At 34.3% G+C, this 25,135-nt stretch overlaps 8 protein-coding genes across 10 annotated transcripts; 3 read left to right on the forward strand and 5 right to left on the reverse strand.

The window, feature by feature from the left end:
• Positions 1 to 22: 22 nt before the first annotated feature.
• On the forward strand, positions 23 to 3,119 carry LOC124442753 (malate dehydrogenase, cytoplasmic-like). Its single transcript, XM_046993240.1, is given in 9 exon segments — positions 23 to 127; positions 626 to 678; positions 680 to 725; positions 964 to 1,060; positions 1,194 to 1,369; positions 1,513 to 1,635; positions 2,207 to 2,386; positions 2,535 to 2,648; positions 2,802 to 3,119. Coding segments are annotated over 9 exon segments (1,008 nt in total). The 5' UTR covers positions 23 to 124; the 3' UTR covers positions 3,018 to 3,119.
• Positions 3,120 to 3,560: 441 nt separating this feature from the next.
• On the reverse strand, positions 3,561 to 7,518 carry LOC124442749 (L-2-hydroxyglutarate dehydrogenase, mitochondrial-like). The gene is given in 11 exon segments (XM_046993236.1): positions 3,561 to 3,935; positions 4,056 to 4,187; positions 4,441 to 4,598; positions 4,685 to 4,890; positions 5,500 to 5,524; positions 5,775 to 5,888; positions 6,239 to 6,330; positions 6,333 to 6,369; positions 6,441 to 6,592; positions 6,877 to 7,034; positions 7,221 to 7,518. Coding segments are annotated over 11 exon segments (1,329 nt in total). The 5' UTR covers positions 7,271 to 7,518; the 3' UTR covers positions 3,561 to 3,730.
• A 1,407-nt stretch (positions 7,519 to 8,925) lies between these two features.
• On the reverse strand, positions 8,926 to 9,745 carry LOC124442757. Its single transcript, XM_046993248.1, is given in 3 exon segments — positions 8,926 to 8,996; positions 8,998 to 9,147; positions 9,415 to 9,745. Coding segments are annotated over 3 exon segments (477 nt in total). The 5' UTR covers positions 9,690 to 9,745; the 3' UTR covers positions 8,926 to 8,944.
• A 5-nt stretch (positions 9,746 to 9,750) lies between these two features.
• Positions 9,751 to 10,512, reverse strand: LOC124441794 (putative nuclease HARBI1). Its single transcript, XM_046992260.1, has 2 exons — positions 10,062 to 10,512; positions 9,751 to 9,923 (listed from the first exon to the last, which is right to left on the reverse strand). The coding sequence occupies exons 1-2, from the start codon at positions 10,489 to 10,491 to the stop codon at positions 9,751 to 9,753; spliced, it is 603 nt and encodes a 200-aa protein (XP_046848216.1). The 5' UTR covers positions 10,492 to 10,512.
• A 322-nt stretch (positions 10,513 to 10,834) lies between these two features.
• On the forward strand, positions 10,835 to 11,682 carry LOC124442641. The gene is made up of 3 exons (XM_046993138.1): positions 10,835 to 11,013; positions 11,163 to 11,224; positions 11,308 to 11,682. Exons 1-3 carry the CDS (start codon positions 10,872 to 10,874, stop codon positions 11,413 to 11,415), a joined length of 312 nt encoding a protein of 103 aa, XP_046849094.1. The 5' UTR covers positions 10,835 to 10,871; the 3' UTR covers positions 11,416 to 11,682.
• Positions 11,683 to 13,826, reverse strand: LOC124442640 (vesicle transport through interaction with t-SNAREs homolog 1B-like). The gene is made up of 8 exons (XM_046993137.1): positions 13,557 to 13,826; positions 13,358 to 13,416; positions 13,175 to 13,285; positions 12,985 to 13,065; positions 12,695 to 12,788; positions 12,464 to 12,534; positions 12,209 to 12,270; positions 11,683 to 12,086 (listed from the first exon to the last, which is right to left on the reverse strand). Exons 1-8 carry the CDS (start codon positions 13,666 to 13,668, stop codon positions 11,996 to 11,998), a joined length of 681 nt encoding a protein of 226 aa, XP_046849093.1. The 5' UTR covers positions 13,669 to 13,826; the 3' UTR covers positions 11,683 to 11,995.
• Positions 13,827 to 14,205: 379 nt separating this feature from the next.
• Positions 14,206 to 15,814, forward strand: LOC124441229 (transmembrane protein 17B-like). Its single transcript, XM_046991666.1, has 4 exons — positions 14,206 to 14,388; positions 14,504 to 14,607; positions 15,050 to 15,163; positions 15,350 to 15,814. Exons 1-4 carry the CDS (start codon positions 14,274 to 14,276, stop codon positions 15,638 to 15,640), a joined length of 624 nt encoding a protein of 207 aa, XP_046847622.1. The 5' UTR covers positions 14,206 to 14,273; the 3' UTR covers positions 15,641 to 15,814.
• Positions 15,815 to 15,881: 67 nt separating this feature from the next.
• LOC124441226 (protein Smaug homolog 2-like) lies at positions 15,882 to 24,246 on the reverse strand. 3 transcript variants are annotated; one of them, XM_046991662.1, is made up of 12 exons: positions 24,074 to 24,246; positions 22,390 to 22,653; positions 20,174 to 20,893; positions 19,569 to 19,678; positions 19,370 to 19,456; positions 19,075 to 19,255; positions 18,745 to 18,830; positions 18,516 to 18,619; positions 18,190 to 18,361; positions 17,992 to 18,082; positions 17,816 to 17,893; positions 15,882 to 17,466 (listed from the first exon to the last, which is right to left on the reverse strand). In XM_046991662.1, exons 1-12 carry the CDS (start codon positions 24,090 to 24,092, stop codon positions 17,447 to 17,449), a joined length of 1,932 nt encoding a protein of 643 aa, XP_046847618.1. In that variant the 5' UTR covers positions 24,093 to 24,246; the 3' UTR covers positions 15,882 to 17,446. The 3 variants fall into 3 exon arrangements, with proteins under 3 accessions (XP_046847618.1, XP_046847619.1, XP_046847620.1); XM_046991663.1 differs by lacking the exon at positions 24,074 to 24,246 and adding an exon at positions 23,494 to 23,789; XM_046991664.1 differs by lacking the exon at positions 24,074 to 24,246 and adding an exon at positions 23,045 to 23,221.
• Between the last annotated feature and the right edge of the window lie 889 nt (positions 24,247 to 25,135).

Below are 25,135 nucleotides of genomic sequence, written 5' to 3' on the forward strand. Positions count from 1 at the left end.
TACTCGTGGCAGGGATAAATTAGGACATCCCACAGAAACACCTTACTGACACAGTTCTTTATAAATTTTGCGGAGAAGATAAATTTATTTGTGTTTGCTGGATATCATAACATTCAGCGGAATCATGGTACGTTTTTTGCTTATATTTATCTCTTTGTAACATGGAAAGATGGAAGTGTGCAGGTGTAACTTATTTGTTCATATTTTTGCGCAAGAATTTCCAATAGACCATGTCCACGTCACATGCTGAGAAAAAATTAAAATATACGTGCATTCGTGCAGGGAGAATCTTTCCAATTCATCTTCTTTGAATGCTTTTAGTTTGACTATTTTTCAACAAAACCACATGCAAAAATTAAAAAAAAAACGCAGATAAGTTAAGTTTAGTCAATGGTTTAAGTGCCGTGCGGTTAATTGCCACAGGCAACCAAATCAAATTTCACAATTCAATTTGCAACACACAACTTCTGTATTGTTAAAAATCCATCATAAGTTATTGTCTTTAACCACAAATTTTATGGATAAGCATACTCAATAACATTTGAACTAACAGATGAGCATTAACTTAAACAAACTGTACAAGTTTTGACCATAAACAAAGAATTATGTACATTCATCTCTTTAGCCTAAAGCACCAATCAAGGTTTGTATTACTGGAGCTGCTGGCCAGATTGCATACTCTTGTATATTCAGTTGCCAAAGGAGATGTTTTTGGTAGTGATCAGGTATGATAATGTCTATTGCTGTTGATTATTTTATGATCATTATTTCATGTATAATATTTATACATATTCATAAGAATAATTTTAAATTCAATTGTATTGCTCAAATACTCAATACCACAGAAATAGAATAGCCACATATAAGAAAATAACTTGATCTCACATCAAAACTTTCTCCAAAATTCCTGTCGGAGATTGTTGAACATCATATCTTTGCTATAACTTTGTCTTTGTTATTTAGCCATTGGTCTTAACTCTTCTTGACATTCAACCAATGCTTGGCTCATTAAATGGTGTTTGCATGGAGCTTCAAGATTGTGCTTTCCCATTATTGAAAGGTTAAAATAGTCTACTGCAGATTTTCATGTTTTTATCTTTTCGTGAACACATGTAATGTTTTTAGTTGTTATTTCTTCATGAAATCCTATAGCAACTTCAGACATTAAAGTTTTACCTGTGATTATATTGTAGAAACCATCCCCACAGCTGATGAAAAGGTAGCTTTTAGCGATATTGATGCTGCAATATTGGTTGGTGCATTTCCTCGTAAAGAAGGCATGGAAAGAAAAGATCTCTTGCAAAGAAATGCAAAAATTTTTGAATCACAAGGAAAATCTCTGGAGCAATTTGCCAAGAAAACTGTCAAGGTACAGTTTCAGAGTGGTATGAAATTGTTATAGTTTTTATTTTGTACAACATTGCAGCCTGCCACCAACAGCAGTTTAATACAGCTTGACAAAAAAAGTCATGAACAAAATGATAATTTGTAAATAATACTATTCTTTTTTAGATACTAGTCGTTGGTAATCCTGCAAACACAAATTGTTGCATAGCAAAACATTTTGCTCCAAGTATTCCAGACAAAAATTTCTCCTGTCTCACCAGACTGGATCAAAATCGTGCTTATGCTCAGGTATATGAATGAAACGTAATTCATCTTACCATTCAATCATTTGTAATTAAGCTTCATTGCTGATTGCTGTACCATGAAATGAACCAATACGTTCGTGAAATGAATCAACACGTGCGTGAAAGCATCCTATAAGTACGTGAAACGAACGAATAAGTACGTGAAACGGACCAATAAGTACGTGAAACGAACCAATACGTTCGTGAAATGAACCAACACATGCGTGAAAGCATCCTATAAGTACGTAAAACGAACGAATAAGTACGTGAAACGGACCAATAAGTACGTGAAACGAACCAATACGTTCGTGAAATGAATCAACACGTGCGTGAAAGCATCCTATAAGTACGTGAAACGAACGAATAAGTACGCGAAACGGACCAATAAGTACGTGAAACGGACCAATAAGTACGTGAAACGAACCAACACGTGGGTGAAACGAACCAATACTGACGTGCAATACGTACATGAAATAAATTTAACGTTAAATAAATGTTAACGAGGCTCTTTTTGCAAAGAAGATACGATGTGACGACGGTCAAATGCTCAAAATAATATGTTAATTGTGTCTCAGATTGCATTGCGTCTCAAGACTAGCGCTGAAAATGTCCGCAATATAACCATATGGGGAAATCATTCCTCGACCCAGTACCCTGATGTAAATCATGCTTCAGCTTCTCTGGATGGAGTTAATTATAAAGCGGTCAGAAGTCTGGTTAATGATGACAACTGGCTTAATGGTGATTTTATTACGGTAATTGTACTTCGAACTCCTTATCTCAGTTACAAACATGTCATGCCCCTTAGCATTGTATTATTAAATGCATATCTATGAATGTGTCTGAAAGGCAGGGAGAGTAAGAACTGTATTTGTAAAATGCTATAAATTGTCTATTTGTCAGACTATTCAAAAGCGAGGTGCAGCTGTAATTGCCGCTCGCAAACTTTCCAGTGCCATGTCTGCTGCTAATGCTATTTGTGATCACATGAAAAATTGGTGGTTTGGAACATCAGAGGTATGTTGACCAGAATCTATGTCTATTGTCTTGTGCATTTTTAATGCCGCTTAAATTGGCTTCAACTAATAATAATGGCCGTTGGTCTCAAGGACAAATGGCTATCAATGGTGGGATACACTGTAACTGTAAGAAATACTCTATGCTTCCTAGGGTAAATGGGTATCAATGGGAGTATATTCTGATGGCTCAAAGTATGGTATACCCGAAGGAATCATTTACTCCATGCCAGTGACAATTGATGGAAATCGCGAGTGGACTGTTGTACCTGATTTGAATATTGATGATATTTCCCGTGAGAAAATGGATTTGACTGCTCAAGAACTTGTCGAAGAAAAGAAAGCGGCCTTTTCTTTTCTTTCATCGTGACTATCCAAGAGTTATCTTTAAGGAATACAAACGGCATTTTACGATAACTCTGAAATTATCTTGTGTGAAGTATTTTGTTGTGATTAAAATTATGAAGTAAAATTTTTCAAGGTTACTGACGGGCTTCCGTTCAAATCTAATTCGGGGAAAGGATCTTTGCTTTGATATTTTTATATGTGCATTTATTTAGAGCGCAGAAAATTTTACAGGTAAAAATAGCTTTCTAGTTTATATTAAAGTACACCCATTGGTTACCACTCAAATCCACTTGGTTTTATCTCTGAGAATTGAGAGATTTTATTTAGAGAATTGCTTTAAAAAATAACTAAAAAGAAAGGCAATGCATGCGACCTACGCTAGGGATTGTCACATCATTGTATGGTTATCATGTTGGATTTACGATCCACACCACTCAAACAATCAAGAGTAGAGATTCTTAGATTTTTTGTTTGTGTTCAATTTAAACATACTTCAAAAATTCTTATATCTGGAATCAGGTCAATGGTAAACACTGAAAGTAGATATAATGAACTACGCATTGAATTGCTGTAACATTGGCAAATTGCATTATAAAAATTGTATTATTTTCTTTCGGCGATTTCTAAATTCATTATTCTTAGGAGACATTGTAGAGGACGAAAAAATGACGTTAAAAATTTATGATTCTATTACAATTTAAAATCCATCCTTGCCCGCAATAGTATTCATTGCGGTCAACTACTTTTCAATTCAAAGCGTGCTTCCATTTCATCGACAATCATTTCCGCAATAGGAAGTGAAGATGTTGCAGCAGGAGAAGGAGCGTTTCTTACATGCAATAACCGACCACTTAATTCTCCGCTACCTTGATCTATAACAAAGTCTTCCACCAGATTACCATGCACGTCTAAGGCCTGGGCTCGAACGCCAACTGGACCCCTAGTGTATAAGAAACACACATAAAAATTGTCCAAACTACTCAAAAGATTTAAATCGTATAAATCATTTCTCATGTTCTCACGATATTCCTTTAAAAATTACACATTCACTAAAGTTTACCTAACAATATCTTCATGGCGAATACTTGGTACATATCTTTGTAATCGTTTTACTTGAGCACGTTTATTTAGTCCATGATAAAATTCACTAACACCAAACAGAACGTTCTTCAGTGCAAGTTTACGCAATCCTCTGTAAAAAAAAAGTTGAAACAGCTGTACACATTTCAATAAAGCTTCTGTGCACGTTTTAATGATGCTAAAATTATAATACAAACATTTTATTGCAGTAAAACGATAACATAAAAAACTTTCGATCATTACTATTTTCACTGAAGGTTGATTATAGTTGTTCACATGAAATTTTCACATCAATCATCTTCCTGACGTAAAACATCCGCCTTTACATCTTTACATTAACATATACAGACAATGACGATTCATACCTGAAAGCCACGGACTCAAGCATATCCCTAATGTTCACGTTTGTAATGGTATATCCCTCTCTAGCAAAGGCCAAAACAGCATTCGGTCCCAGGATAACACTGCCATCCATACGTGGTGTAAAATGAACACCAAGAAAAGGTAAAGAAGGATCGGGGACATGAAGGAAGAAAAAGAAAATATAAAATATTATTGCTTGATTTTAAAAAAAACTTATAAAGAAAGAGAGGTAAATATCAAACTTACTGGGTAAATATTTCCTCGAATAAGATTCTTTCCTTTTTCATCTGAAAGTTTCAAGTATTCACCTCTGAATGGTACTATACGTGGCTGTGAATCACATCCTGATAGCTTTGCCACACGGTCAGAATATAAGCCACTGCATGTTACAACATGACGACTGTATACAACATCACCATGTGTTGAGGTGATTTCAATAGGATGTTCACGATCTATAAAGTCACGAATACATTTATACTGTTTGTAACAAAAAAGGTATTTTTATTTGTGTAAACATAGCAAGTAAAATGATGTGTGTTAATGTAAAATTGTGTAAACCTAGCATGTTAAATGATGTGCGTTAATGTAAAATTGTGTAAACATAGCAAGTTAAATGATGTGTGTTAATGTAAAATTGTGTAAACCTAGCATGTTAAATGATGAATGTCTTGAATAATGACTTTAAAAAAAGAAGTTGTTTCTACACACAAGAGCCCACTACACCATTCAGCGAAATTCGGTTTTGCAGTTGCGACAGACTATCTCTTTTGGTTAGGAATCTTTCGTACAAACTACATACGTGTTTCTTTGAACGTCTGCTTTATCTTAAAGATCCTTCCTTTGATTTTATTGAATGGACATCGATTCTACTTAAATATTCCTGGTTGTTAAGCAGCATAAATTAATGCTATTGATTATCAACCAGTGCTCTTGATTGTTCTTTTGTTTTATTGAATCTTCTACAGTGTTATTGATAAGTCAAAGCATGTAATTGAATGTCCAATGTGCTTTAATAATGAGCAAATTGTGTAATACGTTAACATAATCGATGATGTACTTACATCTACTGCTGGAAAACGTCATTACCTAAGTACGAGGAAAATTGTTTAAGTTAAATGGTGTGGTCAATGGATACGTCAGAGTTAGAGATTTAGCCATGAACATATTTGAACAAAAAGTAATCAAGTAGGAATCAAAAAATGTCAGGGCTACATCAATAAGAAAATATCATACTAAAAGTTGACCAGCATAGAAAAAAACAGTTGCAAAAAAATTTGTTGATTTCGTATTGAAAATCATGAAATACATTCTCCTCATAACATTACTTTTCAGTTACCTCAAAGTCTAATTTAACATCCCCTCCTGATTTTTTAAATTCATCACCATAGGATAAAGCAACCTTGCCCCAGTCCACAATTCCAGTGTGAGGAGAATGAATGGCACGAACTCCCTGCAAAAAATAAAATCTTAAACACAATTACACATTTTTTAAACTACAACTCAGTTGTCCACAAACTATCACAGTAAAAAATTGAGGTTCAATGTTGGCCAATATCACCCCCATGCCTTGCCAAAAATTGAGGTTCAATGTTAGCCAATATCACCCCCCATGCCTTGCCAAACAATGAGGTTCAGTGTTGGCCAATATCACCCCCATGCCTTGCCAAAAATTGAGGTTCTAGGTTGGCCAATATCACCCCCATGCCTTGCCAAAAATTGAGGTTCAATGTTGGCCAATATCACCCCCCATGCCTTGCCAACAATAAGGTTCAATGTTGGCCAATATCTCCCCTACCTTACCACACAATGAGGTTCAATGCTGGCAATTTCATGTTTATCCAACAACTTGAGATCTCTTGCACCATTTTGTTTACCACGCCAAACAAGTTCAATAGTCTAGGAACTTCCTCATCATCAACAGCTACGATAAGCTAAAAAAATATATAAATTATATTCATGTATAACTGATTAATGTCCAGTCTCCACCCAGAGCAACACATACCTTTCCACATTTCTTGAAAGGTATTCCATTATTTTTGCAATAAGCATAAGTCATGTCCAATCCTTTAACACAAAGTTTTGCTTTGAGTGTTCCTGGTGTATAATATATTCCAGAGTGGATCACCCCACTATTGTGAGAGGACTGGTGCTGAGCTATAAAAAACAGAAAATGCTACAGACTAGCAATGTAGGCCTGTTTTAAAGCAAATAACCACATTTTTTAAGAGAATTAATTATTCTCTTATTCTTTATTAAATATAAAGCTAAATCACTTGTGAATATAAATCCCATGAAACATTTAAGGGTAATGCAGGCAGGCAAGCAAACATTTACACAAGAGAATTGTAGAAAACTAATGCTACCTGTAGAAGCAATGATTTTTTAAAGATGGTTGAATCAAGTACTTGAATAAAGCAGCAAAGTTATTGCAAACAAACCTAAGGCGGACTCTTTCTCGACAAGTGCAAGTTTCATTCCAGGATAACGATGTGCAAGTTGTCTTGCTGTTGCAAGGCCAACAATTCCACCTCCAACAACAACCAAATCATAGAAATTACCAGGACTATGCTTTACTGTAGTTGCAAGCCTAGAAATTCTTTATTGTGGAAAGAAATCTTAGTGTAATAATTACAAAATATATATGGGGGGCGGGGGAGGTTGGGAGGGAAATGGCGTTCAATAAGCAAGAATAATATTGAGAATAGTACACTACACACATTGAGTTCACATACATATTTGAATGATTTGTTATTTCTTTTATCTCCTTTAAAAGACTACTTACTTTATTGCAGTGCCCATCAACTTTGTGATATCTTTCTTTCCCGTTAACATTATATTGGCGTCCTTTAAGAGTTAAAAAACAAGACACACTCATACATTACATACAAGTGTAATATGAAACAGAATATCGAAATTGTGTGATGTAACACCTCTCTGGTATCCAAGAGTGAATTCGCATTAATAAATTAGAGTCAAAACTTAATTTCAAAACCACGAGAGGTAAAAACTAAAAACTGGTAAAAACAATTAAAACCTAGCCGAAATACACGGAGGGGGGAGCCATTGAACTGGGGGGAGATATCAATGAATATGCAGTTGACTCTAGTTGGCTATGCCTCTAGGATGTGAAGAAAATAATTAATGAAAAGTCGTATAAACAATCAATTAGGCAAAGCCATTCCTCGAATAAATGAATTTTACTGGAATGCGTGTGATGTACACTGAAGTAAATATACATTGAACGTTTATTTACTTCTATTGTGATGTAAAGGCTGCTTTCCACTGTTGCGTTTTTCAACGCGCGTACCCTTACGTTTCCGTACGTATCCCCCAAGCGCGTAAACGCACAAGTTGAGCACAACTTAACTTTTACGCAGCAAAATTGAAAAACGCGAGCAATTATCCAATGAAAATGAATTTACAGATCACGTGCTTTACAATGAAGCATGCTTTTGCCAATTGATTTACAAGTTGAAAAAAGATGGGAAAATATACAAAAGTTGAGGAGAAACTTATTGAAGAAATTGAAAAATACCCAGCGCTTTGGAATACAAAAGACACTAACTATAAGAACAAAAATATTAAGGAAAATGCGTGGCAAATAGTGACTGATGCTGTGAATGCAGCTTGTCAATCAACGTATTCAGGTAATATAAATGCATATGTTGTGTTGTGTTGTAATAAACGAAGTGTATTCTAAAATATTTTTTGACCCAGTAAACGACTACAGAGACAGAATTTGGAAAACCTACGCGATTCATATGTCCGTGTGTTAAGTGGAAATGGGAAAAAGTGGAGCAGGTGTGGATGAAATTCCACATTATCCATACCTTTTGGCAATGTCATTTCTGAAACCTTATGTTAATATTCGAACAAAGAATTCGGACAGCAATTTCCAACCAGTTGTTCTTTCAAGTCCATGCCAAGATCCACTTACCATCACATCTGAACCTTCTACTGATGATTTAACGGTTGGTATTGAGGCATTTTCTCAAGAATCTTTCCCTTCGTTTGAGATTATTGAAAACGTTCAAAATGTTGCTTCAAAACAACCAAGTAAGAAAAGGTCTTATGCAGCAATGTCACAAAAGCAACTTGATCGGGCCTTGATGTAAAAATCATGGAATATATATCTGGTGGTGAGAAATCCTTGCAAAATCAATCAGCTATGGTAACTATAGAAGATGCATTTGGTAAAAGTGTTGCTGCTCAGCTACATTTGTTGGATAAAGAAGCAAAAGTAAGGCAATGAGTAAAATTCAAATTGTTTTAAGTGAAGCAATCTCTTCAATGTCAACAAACAGTTAGCATGAGAAGGATGTAAAGTAAAATGAAGTGGAAAACTTAAGTTATTGAACTAACTTTCAAGTTACTTAGAAAAGTCGTTGATGTTTGTAAGAAACAGATTATTCTTTGTTCAGTTGAAACATACATTTGCTAATTAAATAAATACAACTTATTAATAAGATGATATTATAAATGTAAAATTGTTTTACAGAAACAGGTTTATTTTTCTTGTCTACCATTATTTTGCACATACGCATATTGCCAAGGTACTTCCTTCTGGTGAGCAGAAATAATTTGTCAGTAAATTTTGCACAGATTTGGCATTTCGTGAATAGTTATTGCTTCCTTGTCGTGAAATTTGTTGCAGACCCGTGTCTCCTTCTGTCAAAGATCGCCATCCTCCTGGCAGGTTCTGTCCATACCTATAAAAATTTCTTTAGTTATAACATTTTAGGTTATCGAATACTGTGGCAATTTCATTTAGTTGTATTATCATGCACATTTCATATAGTGACTAGTGGTAGATGCTTAAGATGATAAGACCATAACCAACTGACTTAAAATTAGATACAGGCATTCAAAACTTGCATATACTATAGTAACTATAAGATAAAATATACTAAGAGAAAAAACATCATTTTATAAGCTCAAGATTTAAGTTATTTTAACCGAGAAAATAGCAATTATACCTGTCTTCTGTGTCAACAAATCCAGCTGGGCAATACCTTTTTGATGAATTAGGAATACCGAATTCTTCTAACATCAGGTAATTGTGAAGTGCACAGACTGCTTTAGTTATACTTGCCACCTTTTTAGCTGAAGCCATTATAGGTCTTCTTAGCACTCTCCACCTAGCTGCAGTGATTCCAAATGCATTCTCAACAACTCTCCTTGCTCGTGACAGACGGTAATTGAATATTTTGAGCTTTTTATCAAGAAATTTTCCTGGGTAGGGTTTCATCATCCATGGTTTAAGGGGGAATGCATCATCAGCAGTGAATAAATATGGGCAAACTTCTGTTGGTTTATTTGGAAGGATCTGCAAATGGTAACTTTAAACTGCCATCTTCAATGGCTCTTCCAAATTTAGACTCACCAAAAACACCTCCATCACTATTTCTGCCTGAGCTGCCAATTTCCACTAGAGTAAACAAGTACCTAGCATCACAAACTGCCAACAGAACAATGCTATGTGTTCCTAAATGGAAATAAAAAATTGTTAAAAAATCATACTCGCTTAATCACAATATTCACAAACATGCAGTTTCACTTGACTTGTCCAACATGTAAGCAGCAAATTTACAATGTATATCGTTATCTAAGAACTCTTATTTACCTTTATAGTTAAAAAATGACGAACCAGCCCGAGGGGGACATTGCATGACTACATGTTTGCCATCAATGGCACCGCAACACATTGGGAAGTTCCACAACTGCCAAAAATCTGTTGCGATTTTTTTCCATTCGCTTGTTGTCGTTGGAGGCTTGATAAACGGTTGCAACGCAGACCACAAAGCTTCGGAAGACTCCTCTACGATTTTGGTCACAGTAGCATGGCCAAGTCGAAAACTGAATGCTATGCTTTGTTGAGAGTCGCCTGTCGCTAAAAAGCGAAGAGTAACAGCGAGGCGTTCTTCAGGACTCACAGGCTCGCGGTATAAGGAATTCTTTTTCAAGTATGGCCCAACCAGACCAAGAAGTAAATCAAACCGCGAAGGGGTCATCCGAAAGTATTGATAAAATGATTCAGGATCATTTAACCGCATTTCTTGAATGAGCCGATGGTATTCCCCAGTTCTTTCGCCGTTTTAAAATATCTTTAATCCAAAACCTTTTTTTGTATTTATTCCTTCGTTTTCGTCTTTGGCGAAGCAAAAGTAGAATTGCTAATTTTCGCTCCTCTTTCGACGCCATTTTGAATTGCAGCACGCATTAAATTTATGCACAACGCAAAACGCAGCACTGGAGATTAAAAATCCGTGCGTTTTTATCTATGGATGTACGCACGGAAAAAAAACGCAACAGTGGAAAGCAGCCTTAAGGCTCGCCATAACACAACACAGGGGGGATTGAAATTATTCAAGAAACGTCACATGTCATAAACCGATACAAATATATTGAACTCCCCCGGCTACAGTCATTCAACATGTCCGAAAAAGAACCATCGTTTGGCCTACCAAAAAATTGGAATGAAATTCCAGCTGAGGAAAGAAAACTGTTACAAAAACCATTGATATTTCCGAATCACGAAAAACGTTTTAAAATATTTACAGCTGTGGCCACATTTGGTGAGCATGCTGAAGCTAATTAAACATTTGAAATGTATAAATGCACTGACTGATGATTGCACTCTCACTTCTATAGACATATATTTAAACCTATGATTTTCTCTGAAACTCCCCAATGTCATAAAGTTGCCATGTTTTTAAAATTTTAGCTGTCACATTCTACATGGTTTTTTACCACGAGTACAAAGCTAAAGATCATTGTTTTCAACCTGTAAGTTATTGAGGATGAAACTTTAAATGTATTTATTTGAAAAGCTTTTGTTGATATTTCATCTTCAACATCATTTTACTTAGATTAGAAGATGGGTTACCCAACAAAAGAAAAGTTTTTTTACATTGAGGCCAGAAGATATGGCATATGCTGAAGAATATAAACAAAAATTAAAAGCAAATGACTGTTGAGCTTTATTGAAAATGAAAATTCAACTTCCTCATCAAAATAGCATGAGGTAATTTGACAAAAACAAAAAAAGTGTACAATTATCTAACATCCAAGGCAATTTACAATTGGCAAGAGAAAAATGTTTTATAAGTTGATGAGAAAGAAAATTTTGGTATAAGATATTGTGTGTATTATTTATGGTGTGATACAAACTTTGAAAGTGTACAGTTCATACTTTATCATTATAATGATAGTTCAGAAATATTAAATAAATCAATAAACAAAAACAGCAGGAGTGAAATGTATTACAATGGCTAAGTAAAATACAGTTGACAGAAAAAATGCTTAGAGTGATCGCTTGTAGGTCAAAACATTTTAGTTCAGGGTGATTAAAGATTTGGATAATTTGTGAAAAATTCTATCTTTGACTTGACAACTATTATAAATTAAATTTATGACAACACAAGCAGAAAATTTTAACGATCTCCATTCTCTTTTTGCTTGATGTTTCAACAAATTTGTTTCAAATTGAGATTATTCCAGATTCCTTAGTTAGAATTCTAACTTTCCCTTTTTTCATATTTTCTCTATAAAGAGCTGTTACTTTATAAATCGAATGTAAACAACTGCACCAACAATTACCAATTCAACAAAAATTATCAAACCCATGATCAACTTATTTGTTGCCACCCTGAAATATACATAAAAAAAGTAATGATAAGCAAGATATCACATTACATCAAATGCAAAACCCTTCCATTGAAAGTCACCAAAGTTAAAATTCATTCTGTATAAAATCAACCAAAATATCACCTCAAAGCCATGCGTTTTAAGATTTTTCTGCTTTTACCCAAGTCTTCGTCAGTTTCCCGCAACTAAATGCAAGAAATGAGAATTCATGTTCTGATTTTCTGACAATGACTTTTGAATAAAATACATTCAACACATTGTCATATATGAATGCATTATTCCAATAACTAATAAAATGTCAGTCACCATATTTATAAACACATTCAGTGTCAACATGAAACAAAGAGAACTAAACAACAATGAAAATGTTATAATGACCCTATCTCGAGTTCGCAGTAAAGATTCCCTTTGATTATCCAAATCATCTATGATTTCAACACCAATTTGTTCTACAAAAGTCAAACAATTCAGAGATCATGTCAAACTAAAATGGTAAATTTTGTGATATGAATTCAAACGACAAACTAAATCATATAAAGACGATGCTAAAAAAGCAATTGTAATTAATATAAAAAAATCAGATTAAATTCATCTTTCAAAGCAACTAACCAGATTCTGCTGCAATTTGCTGTGATCTTGCAACACTGTCCGAGGTCCTGTTTAGGATATCTGTTCCTTGTAGGAGTTTGTTTCTTTGACTAGCCTATCATGTAATCAAAAGATCATTTAAATTTCTTGCATTGTCCTGACCTTTTTTAGATACGCTGAAATTTATTCTTATTGAAAAATACAAACTAATAGCTTATGATGCATGTTGCTTTTCAAAAATCTCTTTTATTCAATTACTAAAATATGAAATAAGATTTAAAAGACACTTGCAGAACAGAAATTTCACTTACATTTGGATCAAACTGTTTTGGTCCTGTTGAAAATAAATCATCTCTAGCTGAAGATGTTTGAGAACTGTTTGTCATTTTATTCTAGACATTAAAAATCACAAAATTAACTTCACACATAAATTTTGGAAAACCTAAGTTTCACTTGTACATCAGTATTATTGAAGTATGAATAATATGTTGAAAATAATACCATATCTCGTTTCAGCTTTTCCAATACTCTTGACTTATTTCGAACTGTTGTGTTCATCTTATTACGAAATTCCCCCGGAGCAATCAAAATCTCTTCTTCCATTTCTTCCAACTATCAAAGGTCAAACCCTTTAGTTCGAAGTGAGTAAAGATGCAATTTAACTAATTTTAAAGAATGACTTACAATTATCTTGGAATCCTCTATTTGCTTTTGTACTTCACGAATTTTTTGCTTTTTAAGTTCTAAAAGGAGTGATATTGTTGGTCTTGTGATATAATGATCTTCTTTTATTCAGACAACATAGAGTTTTCAGAGCAGGTCGAACAACTCAAACCATGAAAAACAGTATTGAAAATTATTTTTTAAAGTAAAAAGTGATTACCGCCATCTAGTCTCTGTATTTTATCAATACCAGACTGAATTTCCGAACATAACACGTCAAGCTCTTCACCCAAATCTTCAAATTTCTCTGAGCTCAGTCCTTTATACGCCATGATAAGTCAAAACCAATAAAAAACGATCCTACTCTATTCCTATAAGCATTATAACATCAATGACCACAGATAAAGAAAGATTAAGTATAAAATAATAAAGTAAATTTTTCATCCAACGTTGAATGAAAATTTCTGTGGTTTCTCGTTACCAGGCTTCTCGCATTTAGTCAGCGAATATGTGTAAATAAAACCATTTATTTTGAATAAAATGGTATCAAGAAAGATATCTAGAAACGTTTCGTCTGTTTACTTAAGTAAATGACTGGCGGGTGAATGAGGATGGACAATCAATGTTTTTTGTAAAAAAAACGAAGTTCTTTCACAAACTATTTGTAAAATTTCGATGCAGAGTTGATGGATTACATCAGGCCTCATGTTGCTTGCGAAAAATTTTGCTGTTTGTTAATGAGGGGGAATAAAAAAGGCTTGAAAGATTTTTGATAAGTTGAAAGATTTTGGATATGATGAAGGCTGGGGGTGATAGGGAAGGAAGGGGGGTAGCAATGGGGGTTAATCGGGGGTAATTGTCATGGCAATTGTATCCAAAATTCAATTGCAAATGGCGTCTTTTATTGAATAGAACCTTAAGTATTGAACAGCTTGGTATGGCAGAAAAACAGTCTTCAGTGGTACAGCGAGCTTTTACTTCAGTTACGGAGACCGTGTTTCCGGGATCACAAAGTTTACGACACGTTCTCAAAGAAAAGAATTTGGGCTCTGGTAACAGCACACTAATAATTCAAGTTATTCAACACAACTTTTTGCGGTTTTATTTTTTGTTATTTAATTTAATTAAGGAAATGTTACAGATATTTTTCATCTTTACGTTTATTAGGAACGGAACTGGTGTCTGATCTTCTGTTGCAAATGTGTTTGTATTTCAACTCGTATTTCTCATTGTTTTGGTTTTTTTCAAGCATAACAATGCTCGTTACCAAGGTTACTTTGATTATGATTGCATCTTCATGTAGTTTATGCGTTCTTAAGGTAGAATTATGAGATATAACAATCTTATAAAGTAGAACAATTAGAATATGATCTGGACTTGCATCCTTCTAGCACACCCCCGACCTCAAAACATTTTTCGAACAGGGCGTCATTTCTTTCCTCTTTTACTGGAAAAACTCATAAACAACGTTGGTGCTTCATTAATTGGGCATATAAGGACCATTGTAACATGAGATTTGTAAAGCACTTGGAGATTTGAGTAAAAAAATCTTTTTGTCCCACAAACTTCGTCAAGGTTGTTTCATTTTCACGTTTTTCTTATCTTTCAATGTCTTACGATAAATATTTATCACCCTTTAATCAACACGCAATTCAAAAAAAATTTTTTAAGCCCGTTCAAACATTAATATCATTTTTAATTTCCCCCCCTCAGTACAAATATCTCGCTTCGTACTACAAGTTTATCCTGATTGTGATCTATATTATTATGGTTGTCGTGGAAATGATCCGATTGTATCTTGGCAACGTAGGAAATCTTAATGAAAAGGTGAACGGTGAAGTCTTTCATTCCCGTCTTGTAAATTGCACATAAATAAAAGTTAACAAAATAATAATCATTTACAAAGACACGATACTGCAATTAGAGAATTTTTTCCGGAAGAATTGAGCACAATTGAGAATCATGCTATATTTTATCATTCCCAATGTTTAACAATGTTTAATTTCAATTTAGGTTCCTGAGCTCGCTGGTTTTTGGCTTCTTACGCTTCTTTTACAACTACCACTAACTTTGCTACTTTTATTTAACGAAGCGGCGATTGTGTTACCCCTTGAACGAGCTGTTCATATTGTCATGGCAATATTCGTGATTTTAGAAGTTGTACAAGGCTATAGGGTCATCAATATGCTCACACGAAACCAGATATCAAAATTTCATCTTCGTCATTTGGAAGATTTTGTCGAATTAGAGGACTTTCCGGGGGGAAGGGAAGAAACAGACGTCATATTAGCACCTCAGAGATAAAACTGCGATATGAAAATTCATGTTGTTTTTTTTATTTTATCTATTTAGTATGTTTAAAAATTATTTATGTCATGTAAAATAGGACGTTCATACGGCACGAAGTATCACCGTCCAAGTAAGATATAGGTTTGTAATGTTTCCGTTGAGCAAATATAGCCATTCGTATTGAATGTACAACATTACTCCTATTTTCTTATCTTCCAAGCAATTCTCGAAATTTTTACGCAAACACACTAAAATGTTAACAATGAACTAAACTTTATTTTATACACTCTAACATATTTTAACGTTTAATAACGCAGCTACAACCATTATATGTTTCACAGTATAACTACTTCTTTAACTTATAAATGCAGCATTTGTAGACTTTAATGTTAAAACAATATCTATACTATACAAACGATCTGCTGGCCAGAGCGATCGTCGTTTCACTCAACTGAATCCACAGTCGCAAGAACGAGATTTTTTTAAACAAGAACAGTGCAGCATAATATTGTATATCACCTTCGTACAACATGAAAGTGTACAATTTATAAGAGAGTGTATCAACCACTCGCTCTTACTAGAAAATATATTATACAATGCAATCCAGTTGCTTTCAATGTATGCAGAATACCCAATGGTAGAGTACTGAGGTCAGTGGGAAAATCTAAATAAAAGTTCGAAAATGTCCAGCAGTTCAAGACGTAAAGGATGAGGTTGATCATCATCTTAAGCATATTTATGTTTCCCTTTGTTTTTTGTGAAAGACATGCATGGAAAAAATATCTAGTGGGAAAAGTTTCCGTCAGTATTCTACTTGGGCAAACCGCTTGAGTTTTTCGCTGCGTCAACGCTGCAAGACTTTGTTGACTATTTTAAATACTTTGATAGTTGATACTTTCATAAATGAGTGACCAAAACCGAAGCCACAGCACGTCAGTAGCCATTGGCATCAATTTGTGATCACGTGATCAGAATATGAGCATGTTATGTCAATAGTTAACTATTGAGTATATGAGCAAACAAAGGACTATGACTACAAATTTTACACACCAACAGCATTGAATAAACACGAAACAAGATAAACATTTTGAATGACTTCCTAAACAAAGATCATGGGAGAGTCTCTCAAGACAAGCCAGCTAATCCCATGTTTAACGGTTCATTTTTTTATGAAAAGTTGGGTGGAGGAAATTTAGCTTTAATTAAACTTTTTAGAAAGATATAAGAAAGCAAAGTAAAGTTTTTACGAAATGATGATAATAATCAAAATTATCCTCCATACGCACAACTTCTCAAAAAGATCATCATTCAAAATGAATAGTTACAAAAAGACTTTGAAAAGTCAACCTGTCAAAGTCGCGCTTTAACAAATTGAAGAAAAAACGTTAATGTAAAGGACAGAATTTTGCGTCCGAAAATCTACAATGGTATTTTAAGTCGATTTAATCTCTTATTTCCGAGTAACTTTTTGTCTTTTAAGGAAAAATGTCGATCTTTGTAAAGGTAAAAAGAGTTTAATGAGCTACAAAGGAGAGCCTCATTAAACAACCTTTACTTAATTAGTCGCTCAAAACATATGCGCATGACAAGTAGTTTGTTGAAAACTACACATCCGCTGACCACTGTGACAGTGAAAAACAACCACATCACAATTCACAAGTGCTTTGTTTGCGCACGTGAAAAGCGACAACTAAAACTAAACATAATCTGACCTCTATGATAATGAAGAACTTAAAATATAACGACAACGAGAACAAAAATAACGAGCAACGAATGACAAGGTATCTTGCAAGAAGTGAATAATCACATTGTTGCCATTCTTCATGAGCAATCTGAATTATCTAGAAAGAAATGAACATCAAATTTACTTAATGATAACAAGACAATTATGCAAAATTAAACAAGTTACTTTACAGAATATACTTAGGTGGACTGTAAAGATTTAGGCATGATGGCATTCATTGATATGATGAAAACGTTTTGGTAAAAGTAGGAAAACTCATAATTCCATTGTCAATAAAACAAAAAAATTCTTCAATATACAAATATTACGAAGCATTATCCTCAACATTATGAGAATTATGGTTATAGATAATCGTAGCTGTACAGAAAACAAAACACTGGGAAACTATACAAAGATAAAAACTTAATAACTGCCTTTAAAGAACAAAATTGATATAATTTATTTACCTGCTAACGCATGCTCAGTCATACTCCAACATAGAGATTCCAAACTATCATTAATACCTTCGACACTGTCAGTTGACGCTAAAAATAACAGACACTCGTTAGATACATTGACACACGCTGACCAAAGTGCAAGCATAGCTTGTACTTTGAATGCCATCGCAATAAGATTAAAATACCTTGATGAGTCATGCCTAACATTGCGTGTCTTTGCTTTGAGGCAGGAATCGGAGCAGATTTTGTACGCGATACTAGAGCATGTTTCTGAAGCTGAAGAAAACCGAATGATAATATGAACATACAACAAGTGAAAATTTGTGAACTGGACGATAATTAATCCAGTCCGAAGTTATTAAGTGCAAAAAACGTATTCTAACCTGCTGCCTTGGTTTATAATAGCCTTCAGTCGTATTACTTCTCATTGTTGCAGGGTTAACGGGACCATGGTTGTTTGTATTGAATCCAATCCCCAACTTATTAAGACCCCGCTGAGAACCTCGTTGTCTTTTTACGCCAACGTTGGAAGAGTCTCCACCATGATATGGCCAACTAAATGAGAAGGTAAATAAAATGATAATAAGATGATAACATGGCCATATTTTGTCACTGCAAAAACTTGCAACCATGAACAATTTATGTGTCATATTTTTAATGTTAGAAACAATGGAAAATAAGCAGATTTACAATAACTTGTGATATTTACCGTCCACGATCATGTGAACCACGACGAGGATTAAAACGTCTAGCAGACATGAGACATTGTTGTTTCCATGATTGAAGTCGCTTCTTCTGCTGAGCAGTAAAAGCCTGCAAACGATCGAATTGTCATTTCAAATTCTTATTGAAAAGGCGAAATCCTCAAATTTAAAATATTCCAAGATCAGAAGTTAAAGATTGTGATGTGCTAAGCTACGTAATAACACTTTCTATACCTCTTTATTTAAAGCCTTTTCCAAAAGACTTATATACACAGAAAAATTCTCATCGTTAGGTTTTGAGACCAATAGTTGTGTGCATGCTGAAAAACAATAATGATTATAAAATTATTACCTCTGAGTAAAAGTTTGAAACAAAGGCGATGTAAAATAGTCTAATATGTATAGCAGTCAGGACAGTGTCTGCCAGTTCTTTATCAAGCGTTGATTAAATTAGTTAACTTGTAAAGGCAAAAAGACATAAATCAACTGAGGTGAAAAAATCTGAAAACATTTCGTGCATTTTTACAGTTTATAAACCAAAGTTATGAATGAATTGATGAATACCTTTTCCAATCACTTTGGTAAGTTGTGAAGGAAGATCATCCGGATGAGGACTAGGTGAGGGTGTGTTTCCATTTTCGATCAAATCTTCTCCGTTAAAGGGAAAGAATGGCTTGATTGGAGTGTGAAGAATGGCTTTCAGCGATTCCAAAACATTTGAAAGTTTTCCCTCCTCGTGGACTTCCTGTAAAAATGAGAAAGTAAAATAAAACTAATAACGTTTACTGTACAGTATATAATAGTTATGTTGTTATCATGTATCTTACATGACGTCTTAAATGACAATATAACTACACACCTTTTCCAAACATGATAATTGATAAGATCTTTCCTTCAGTTTCTTAATACTTAACATGATTTTCGTCATCGCTCCCTTAGTAACATTCTTGAAAAAAACACAGAGAGTAAATATGTGATGGTGACAATATAGATGAGTTAAATATTTAGTAAGCAATTTTCACCATCATTTGTATAACATGTTCAATTCAATAACAAACCTTCGACTCAAGTTCCTTCTCCGCTAAATTGAACATGTTGTCATATGTAATTTTGGAGAAAAGAGGAGCATACTTATGCAATCGAAGACTTTTCAACCACAAAATGTAATCTAGAGAAAAAAAGTGTTCATATTTCTGAACTGATTTTCATAATTCAAATAGATTTTAGTGTATAAACCATTTATAACTCTTATCCTACTACATAAATACTTCATATTTCCAAATAAACCTTGCATTCCCATATATACCTTGCATTCCCATATATACCTCATTCCCATATATACCTCACATTCCCATATATACCTCGCATTCCCATATATACCTTGCATTCCCATATATACCTCGCATTCCCATATATACCTTGCATTCCCATATATACCATGCATTCCCATATATAACTTGCATTCCCATATACCTTGCATTCCCATATATACCTTGCATTCCCATATATACCATGCATTCCCATATATACCATGCATTCCCATATATACCATGCATTCCTATATATACCTTGCATTCCCATATATACCTGTCATTCCCATATATACCTCACATTCCCACATATACCTTGCATTCCCATATATACCTCGCATTCCCATACATACCTCGCATTCCTGGATTTGGATTTTCTGGATAATTGCCTATTTTCACTGCATTACATGGCTCATCAGTTTCACTATCAATGGATGACTGAGGTGACAATGGGATCTTGTTGAACTTTTGTGGATCAACAGGAAAGGACTGCGAACGTCCTGGACGATTCACAATTTCTATTTGATCATTAAACACATCTTCTCCTCCGTTACTTTGGTTTGTTCGCTCAGGTTGTATGTTCAGACTGTGGGTTTTAAACACTTTAGAATGTGTAGCTGTAGAAGCTTGATGTGCAGGCGGTGGTAGACCAGGTGGGTTGAATGTCGGTTGATGATATTCAAAAGAGCCCCCAAGACCTGAATCCTTTTTCTCAAGTCTTTGTCTTTGCCAGGTGCCAATGCGACTCGATGGAGGATTTTCAACTGGAGGAAAATCAGCTGTAACTTTTGCGTCGTAAAAGCCGTCAACACATTTTTCATGGCCATCCAGCCATTGCTGTAAGCGGTTCCTTTCGTCTGCAGGAAATGCTGGGTGAACGAGAGCAAGAGAGAGAAGTTGACGACATTCGTCCTCGTGTATCCGTTGACTCCGAGAATACGTCAATACTAGAGGTAATATTTTAAGATATTCCTCCCGTGCTAAATGGTTACCCGGTTGAAGAAGCGGCAGATGTAATAATAACTGTTTCACAACTTCGTCACGTGGTTTTGACGTTAAACTGATTAGAAATTCTACAAAAAAAATTGGAGGGAAAATTTTCGTGACCGACGCATTAGATAGATCTACTCGCACATGAAGTTCTCCCTTACAGCTAAATAGATAAAAATGTGTGCTCAAAAAACTTAATGCTTGATTAAAGTCCACAAGTGCATTAAAAATAGAAGCATTATTTCCAAGAAATCTAAAGAATTACTATCTTATTGCTGTTTCATACAAATTAATACGGTTTAATATAACAGAATGCAACTATCATGTAGCTTCCAATAAACGCCACATAGTGATTGAAGACAAGACAAAAGTGATTGAATTTTAAAGCTACTAAGCAAAAAAGCGACAACGCTTCCCTCGCTCGCGTCCCAACTTTATCACTAAAAAATCAGCTGTTTTATTCTCATTTGACGATTGTTATAAAAACCGGCCTTATTCAGTACATCTTCAGGTAATAATCATTAATTGATGGTGGGCGTTATTGAGATTAACGGATTGGAAATAGAATATTGAATATCTGATTGCATAAAGATTATAACTAAAATAACAACGCTAATTAAACTTCTATATTTAGTAGTTTAGGAGTGTGCCCACGTAATGGTTTGCGTGCAATCTAAAACATTACCTACACATTGTAAATCTACTTCACATAGCCAGCACTAACATTGTAAAATAAAACAAACAGATATTTTTATTACTGGACACTCTAACTTAAACGGCAGCACATTTTATGATTGCGTCAATTTCATTGAACTTTAATATATTTTCATAAAATATACTTCTTATTTTGGATAAAAATTGACCAAGGATAATTTACTACCACCATATGAAAATATTGGTATAAATGGCAAACAAGACTCTACAGCCAGACTGAACCAGCAATGATAACTTAAATCACAATTTAATTAAATTTACCTCTTTTACATAAATACCCCTTTTAATACAAATACTTCTTTTCGATATCCATTTACAACTAATCAGACATGTTTCTGAGATAATTTCAAGTGACCAAAATTTTCAAAGTAAGATCAACAAACGTTTTAAATAATGCTTTAAAACCATTTGCAAACACATTAGTCATTGCAAAATTTGCAGGAAAATGGATTAAGTTGAATTCTTCAAACAACACAACAAACATAGAAACATCTTATCAAACAAACAACACGTTGCTGCTACATACATGTATTTATAGATGAAAAGAATGCATAAAAATATTCGTGAGTGTATGCTGTAGTGCATTTATCTTTTCCACGATGAGTGCCCCCCCCCCGGGATTATCTAATCTTCAGTCTGTTACTATGGTCACATCATGGTGTTCAACAAACACTTCGTTCTATTATCACCTTACAAATGAAAACGAACGACTTCGCACGAAAGTCCGTCCATTGAAAAACTGATATACATGACTGAAATATCGACATAACGATTTAAAATTTAATAAACAATGTATAATAAATGTAGAATACAACTGAAGAATAGTGGCATAGAAATAGGAAGGCAAAAGCAATTTTTCACTAACCTCTGTCGTTAGCCTGTTCTTCGTACATCTGGGTACGATATTTATGATCGCGAAAATGATGCTCCATAACAACGGACAAAAATCTCGCATGAACAGGAGTCATCTGTCTGAGAAGATAATACAATGCAATTGTGCGTTCACATTCATTCCATTCTGTAAACCACTTTTGCATTGTATGAATCTGACTACGGAATGCGTTTGCTGGTCTCATAGTTATATTAAAGCTTCGTCTTTCAATATAATCTTGCGCAGAAGTTTTTACGCCTAGAAAGACAGAAACGAAATGAATAATTACGCATTATTGTAGCGAGGATGAAAGTGGTTCTTCTAAATAAGTAGAAACGTGTTCGTCTTTACAAACGATAATTATTCAATGATTTCAGAATAGTTTAAAAAAGTCCATTGAAATTTACAACACGTGAATTGCAGCTCTTTGTACGGCAGAAGGACACTAACTACAAATGAGCGCAATAAAAACGACTTAACAGACTGTTGACCGTTTGGGCTAATAACGGCTGTATTGTACATCTTATGATATTTGCGATGTCATAGTGAGTCATATAGTTTGATCACGTTCTTCCCTCCATCTGGGTTCATTTTAATATTTCGAAAATCATACAATATTCTTTCATAAGTCTTAACTTTATACTCTTACCGAACTTCCTAATATCTAATGATCTTCATCACGTTCGTTCGCCCAAGTCAAACATAAAATAATACTTTCTTTATCAGCTAGTTATATTTAAGTTTTGCCCCCATACCGTGTTGACAAAGCGACTTTCAAAATGAAATGCTAAAATCCCAGGGAGAGCAAAAGCATATTATCTTTAAAATATGTCAAACTAAAATAACAGCACGACTAAGTGGTAGCCTTATTGCACTTAACATTTCTTCATATAGCTTTCGTCCCACACAATGACGTACATGCAGCCCCACAGACTTCGGTTTAGCTCAACATTTCAAGTCAAATCGTGTTGTTTACATCCAACTACACACTTATATTTACTGCACAATAACACGTTAAACTCTTCAAAGCAAATAACGAGAACATAAAAACGCTCAATACTAGACATTGGAAAGTATAAAGTATTGAATATTTCTCACTTCAGTGTCTTGTCTTCCTTCGAGTCAATTGAACACTACTGCAGTTTCATAATTACAATCAGTTCATAAAATTTAAAACCGACAGTTTTGTCTTTCTGGCAAAATAGAAAGTTTTCACAGTCAAATTCCTTCGAATTCAAGATATCTTAAGCCCAAAGAGGTTCTTTACAAGCCCAGCATCTCCAAGCATAATGTAAGAACATTCAAAGTAGAATTTCGTCCTTCTTCGTTCAAAAACAACAAGAAGATAACCGCAACACAAAAGAGTTCCTTTAAGTTCCGCTCGATGCTTCGTATTTTTCAAATGCAAATTTTGTAACCATGACGTCATACAAAAGCCTTACACATTCTTTTTTCACCCCCCTGCTATCGTCAGAGAAGGACTGTCTTAAGTTAAATGACAGGGAAGATTTTTCTGTTACTGTTATATGTAATTTTCATAACACATATCGAGGTTGAAAAGTTTTTTACAAGAGATTGCGGGTGTATTATTGAAACAAACTACACACAGCCAACTGTAACTCGATATTTCTCACAGGTAACATTAACCCAATCATGATTTAAGAAAATATTAACTTACCTTTTGTCCAATAAACCATTTTTTCATTCAACACTTCAACTGCAGCCGACGTTGACTACAAATATAGGCTTATAATCGAACAGAGGTCACGTATAAAACCGCAATACAGAAGTACTTCCTACCCCAAAGCGAAAGCGTCTTATATGGAGTTAGTTTGTGACATGCAGCTGGTCTCCCTGAGCGCGTGGGCTAAAGAGTAGACGTGGGCGCTAACGGCAAGCTCAAATTGTGATTCAATCCCTAAAGCTTACCTTAATGAAACATATAGGCCATTACACGACCCACTCACATTCTTTTGCTGAGGAAATTGCACGCATACGCCCGACGTTCTGTGATGTAATTAAAAGTGTGATTATGTTATAGGTTTTAAATCAATCAGTTCTAAATGCAACGGTAAAACGCTCTATTTTCAAACGTGAAAAAATTTTGGTAAACGAAAAAAAAGCTTTTTGATGTTTGAAAATATATCGACATTGATCAACTACAACAAGAAAAGTCTTCATACAATAAATCAGTAGATTCATAAAATATCGTCCTACATCATATCTCTTCCCTGAGGAACGAGAAAGTCGAAAGTAAAAAAAACAGCACTAGAAATTAATTTTTCGTTATATTTTGTAGCTTTACAGCTCAACAATGCAATACTAAGAACTTATTTATACAATCCCCGTATAAGCAAAATCTTGTCATCCACTCATTTTCATTGGGCAAAATAAATTTATCATATATTTATTCCTTTGAGAAACGGCGAGGCGACATTTATTGATAAGAAAATAAGTCATGTCTTTGGCTTCCTGCTGATTATAGTCAAAGTTATTTTACCACAGGCAACAAAATAATTTCAGAGAGAGAATAGAACGTATTAGCAATATATCTCATCATAAAATAACCAAGTGAAAAATGCTAAAATGTTTCTGTCATGCATCTTAATTTTTGTATTGTATGAAAAATTAAAGCTTTTTCAAATAGTTTACTATTACAAAATATCATTCAGCATATCACACCATAGAGATAGAGAAGGTATTAAAAAATATCCAAAAGTGACAATGTTATTTTTCACAA

The sequence above is a fragment of the Xenia sp. Carnegie-2017 genome, unplaced genomic scaffold, assembly GCF_021976095.1.
Source record: "Xenia sp. Carnegie-2017 unplaced genomic scaffold, XeniaSp_v1 HiC_scaffold_20, whole genome shotgun sequence".
Lineage (NCBI taxonomy): Eukaryota > Metazoa > Cnidaria > Anthozoa > Malacalcyonacea > Xeniidae > Xenia > Xenia sp. Carnegie-2017.

Excerpts from the sequence above, each read along its gene's own strand:
- LOC124441794 (XM_046992260.1), bottom strand. The coding sequence starts at position 10,491 with ATGCGGTTAAATGATCCTGAATCATTTTATCAATACTTTCGGATGACC. Across the intron at positions 9,924-10,061 it reads GTCATTTTTTAACTATAAAG|GAACACATAGCATTGTTCTG; the intron begins GTAAATAAGAGT and ends ATTTCCATTTAG.
- LOC124442641 (XM_046993138.1), top strand. The coding sequence starts at position 10,872 with ATGTCCGAAAAAGAACCATCGTTTGGCCTACCAAAAAATTGGAATGAA. Across the intron at positions 11,014-11,162 it reads TACAGCTGTGGCCACATTTG|CTGTCACATTCTACATGGTT; the intron begins GTGAGCATGCTG and ends TTAAAATTTTAG. Across the intron at positions 11,225-11,307 it reads AAGATCATTGTTTTCAACCT|ATTAGAAGATGGGTTACCCA; the intron begins GTAAGTTATTGA and ends CATTTTACTTAG.
- LOC124442640 (XM_046993137.1), bottom strand. The coding sequence starts at position 13,668 with ATGGCGTATAAAGGACTGAGCTCAGAGAAATTTGAAGATTTGGGTGAA. Across the intron at positions 12,535-12,694 it reads GCAAATTGCAGCAGAATCTG|AACAAATTGGTGTTGAAATC; the intron begins GTTAGTTGCTTT and ends TGACTTTTGTAG. Across the intron at positions 12,087-12,208 it reads TTAAAACGCATGGCTTTGAG|GGTGGCAACAAATAAGTTGA; the intron begins GTGATATTTTGG and ends TGTATATTTCAG.
- LOC124441229 (XM_046991666.1), top strand. The coding sequence starts at position 14,274 with ATGGCAGAAAAACAGTCTTCAGTGGTACAGCGAGCTTTTACTTCAGTT. Across the intron at positions 14,389-14,503 it reads AGAAAAGAATTTGGGCTCTG|GAACGGAACTGGTGTCTGAT; the intron begins GTAACAGCACAC and ends TACGTTTATTAG. Across the intron at positions 14,608-15,049 it reads TAACAATGCTCGTTACCAAG|TACAAATATCTCGCTTCGTA; the intron begins GTTACTTTGATT and ends TCCCCCCCTCAG.
- LOC124441226 (XM_046991662.1), bottom strand. Across the intron at positions 20,894-22,389 it reads AGAACAGGCTAACGACAGAG|AATTTCTAATCAGTTTAACG; the intron begins GTTAGTGAAAAA and ends TTTTTTTTGTAG. Across the intron at positions 18,362-18,515 it reads GGTTCACATGATCGTGGACG|TTGGCCATATCATGGTGGAG; the intron begins GTAAATATCACA and ends CTTCTCATTTAG.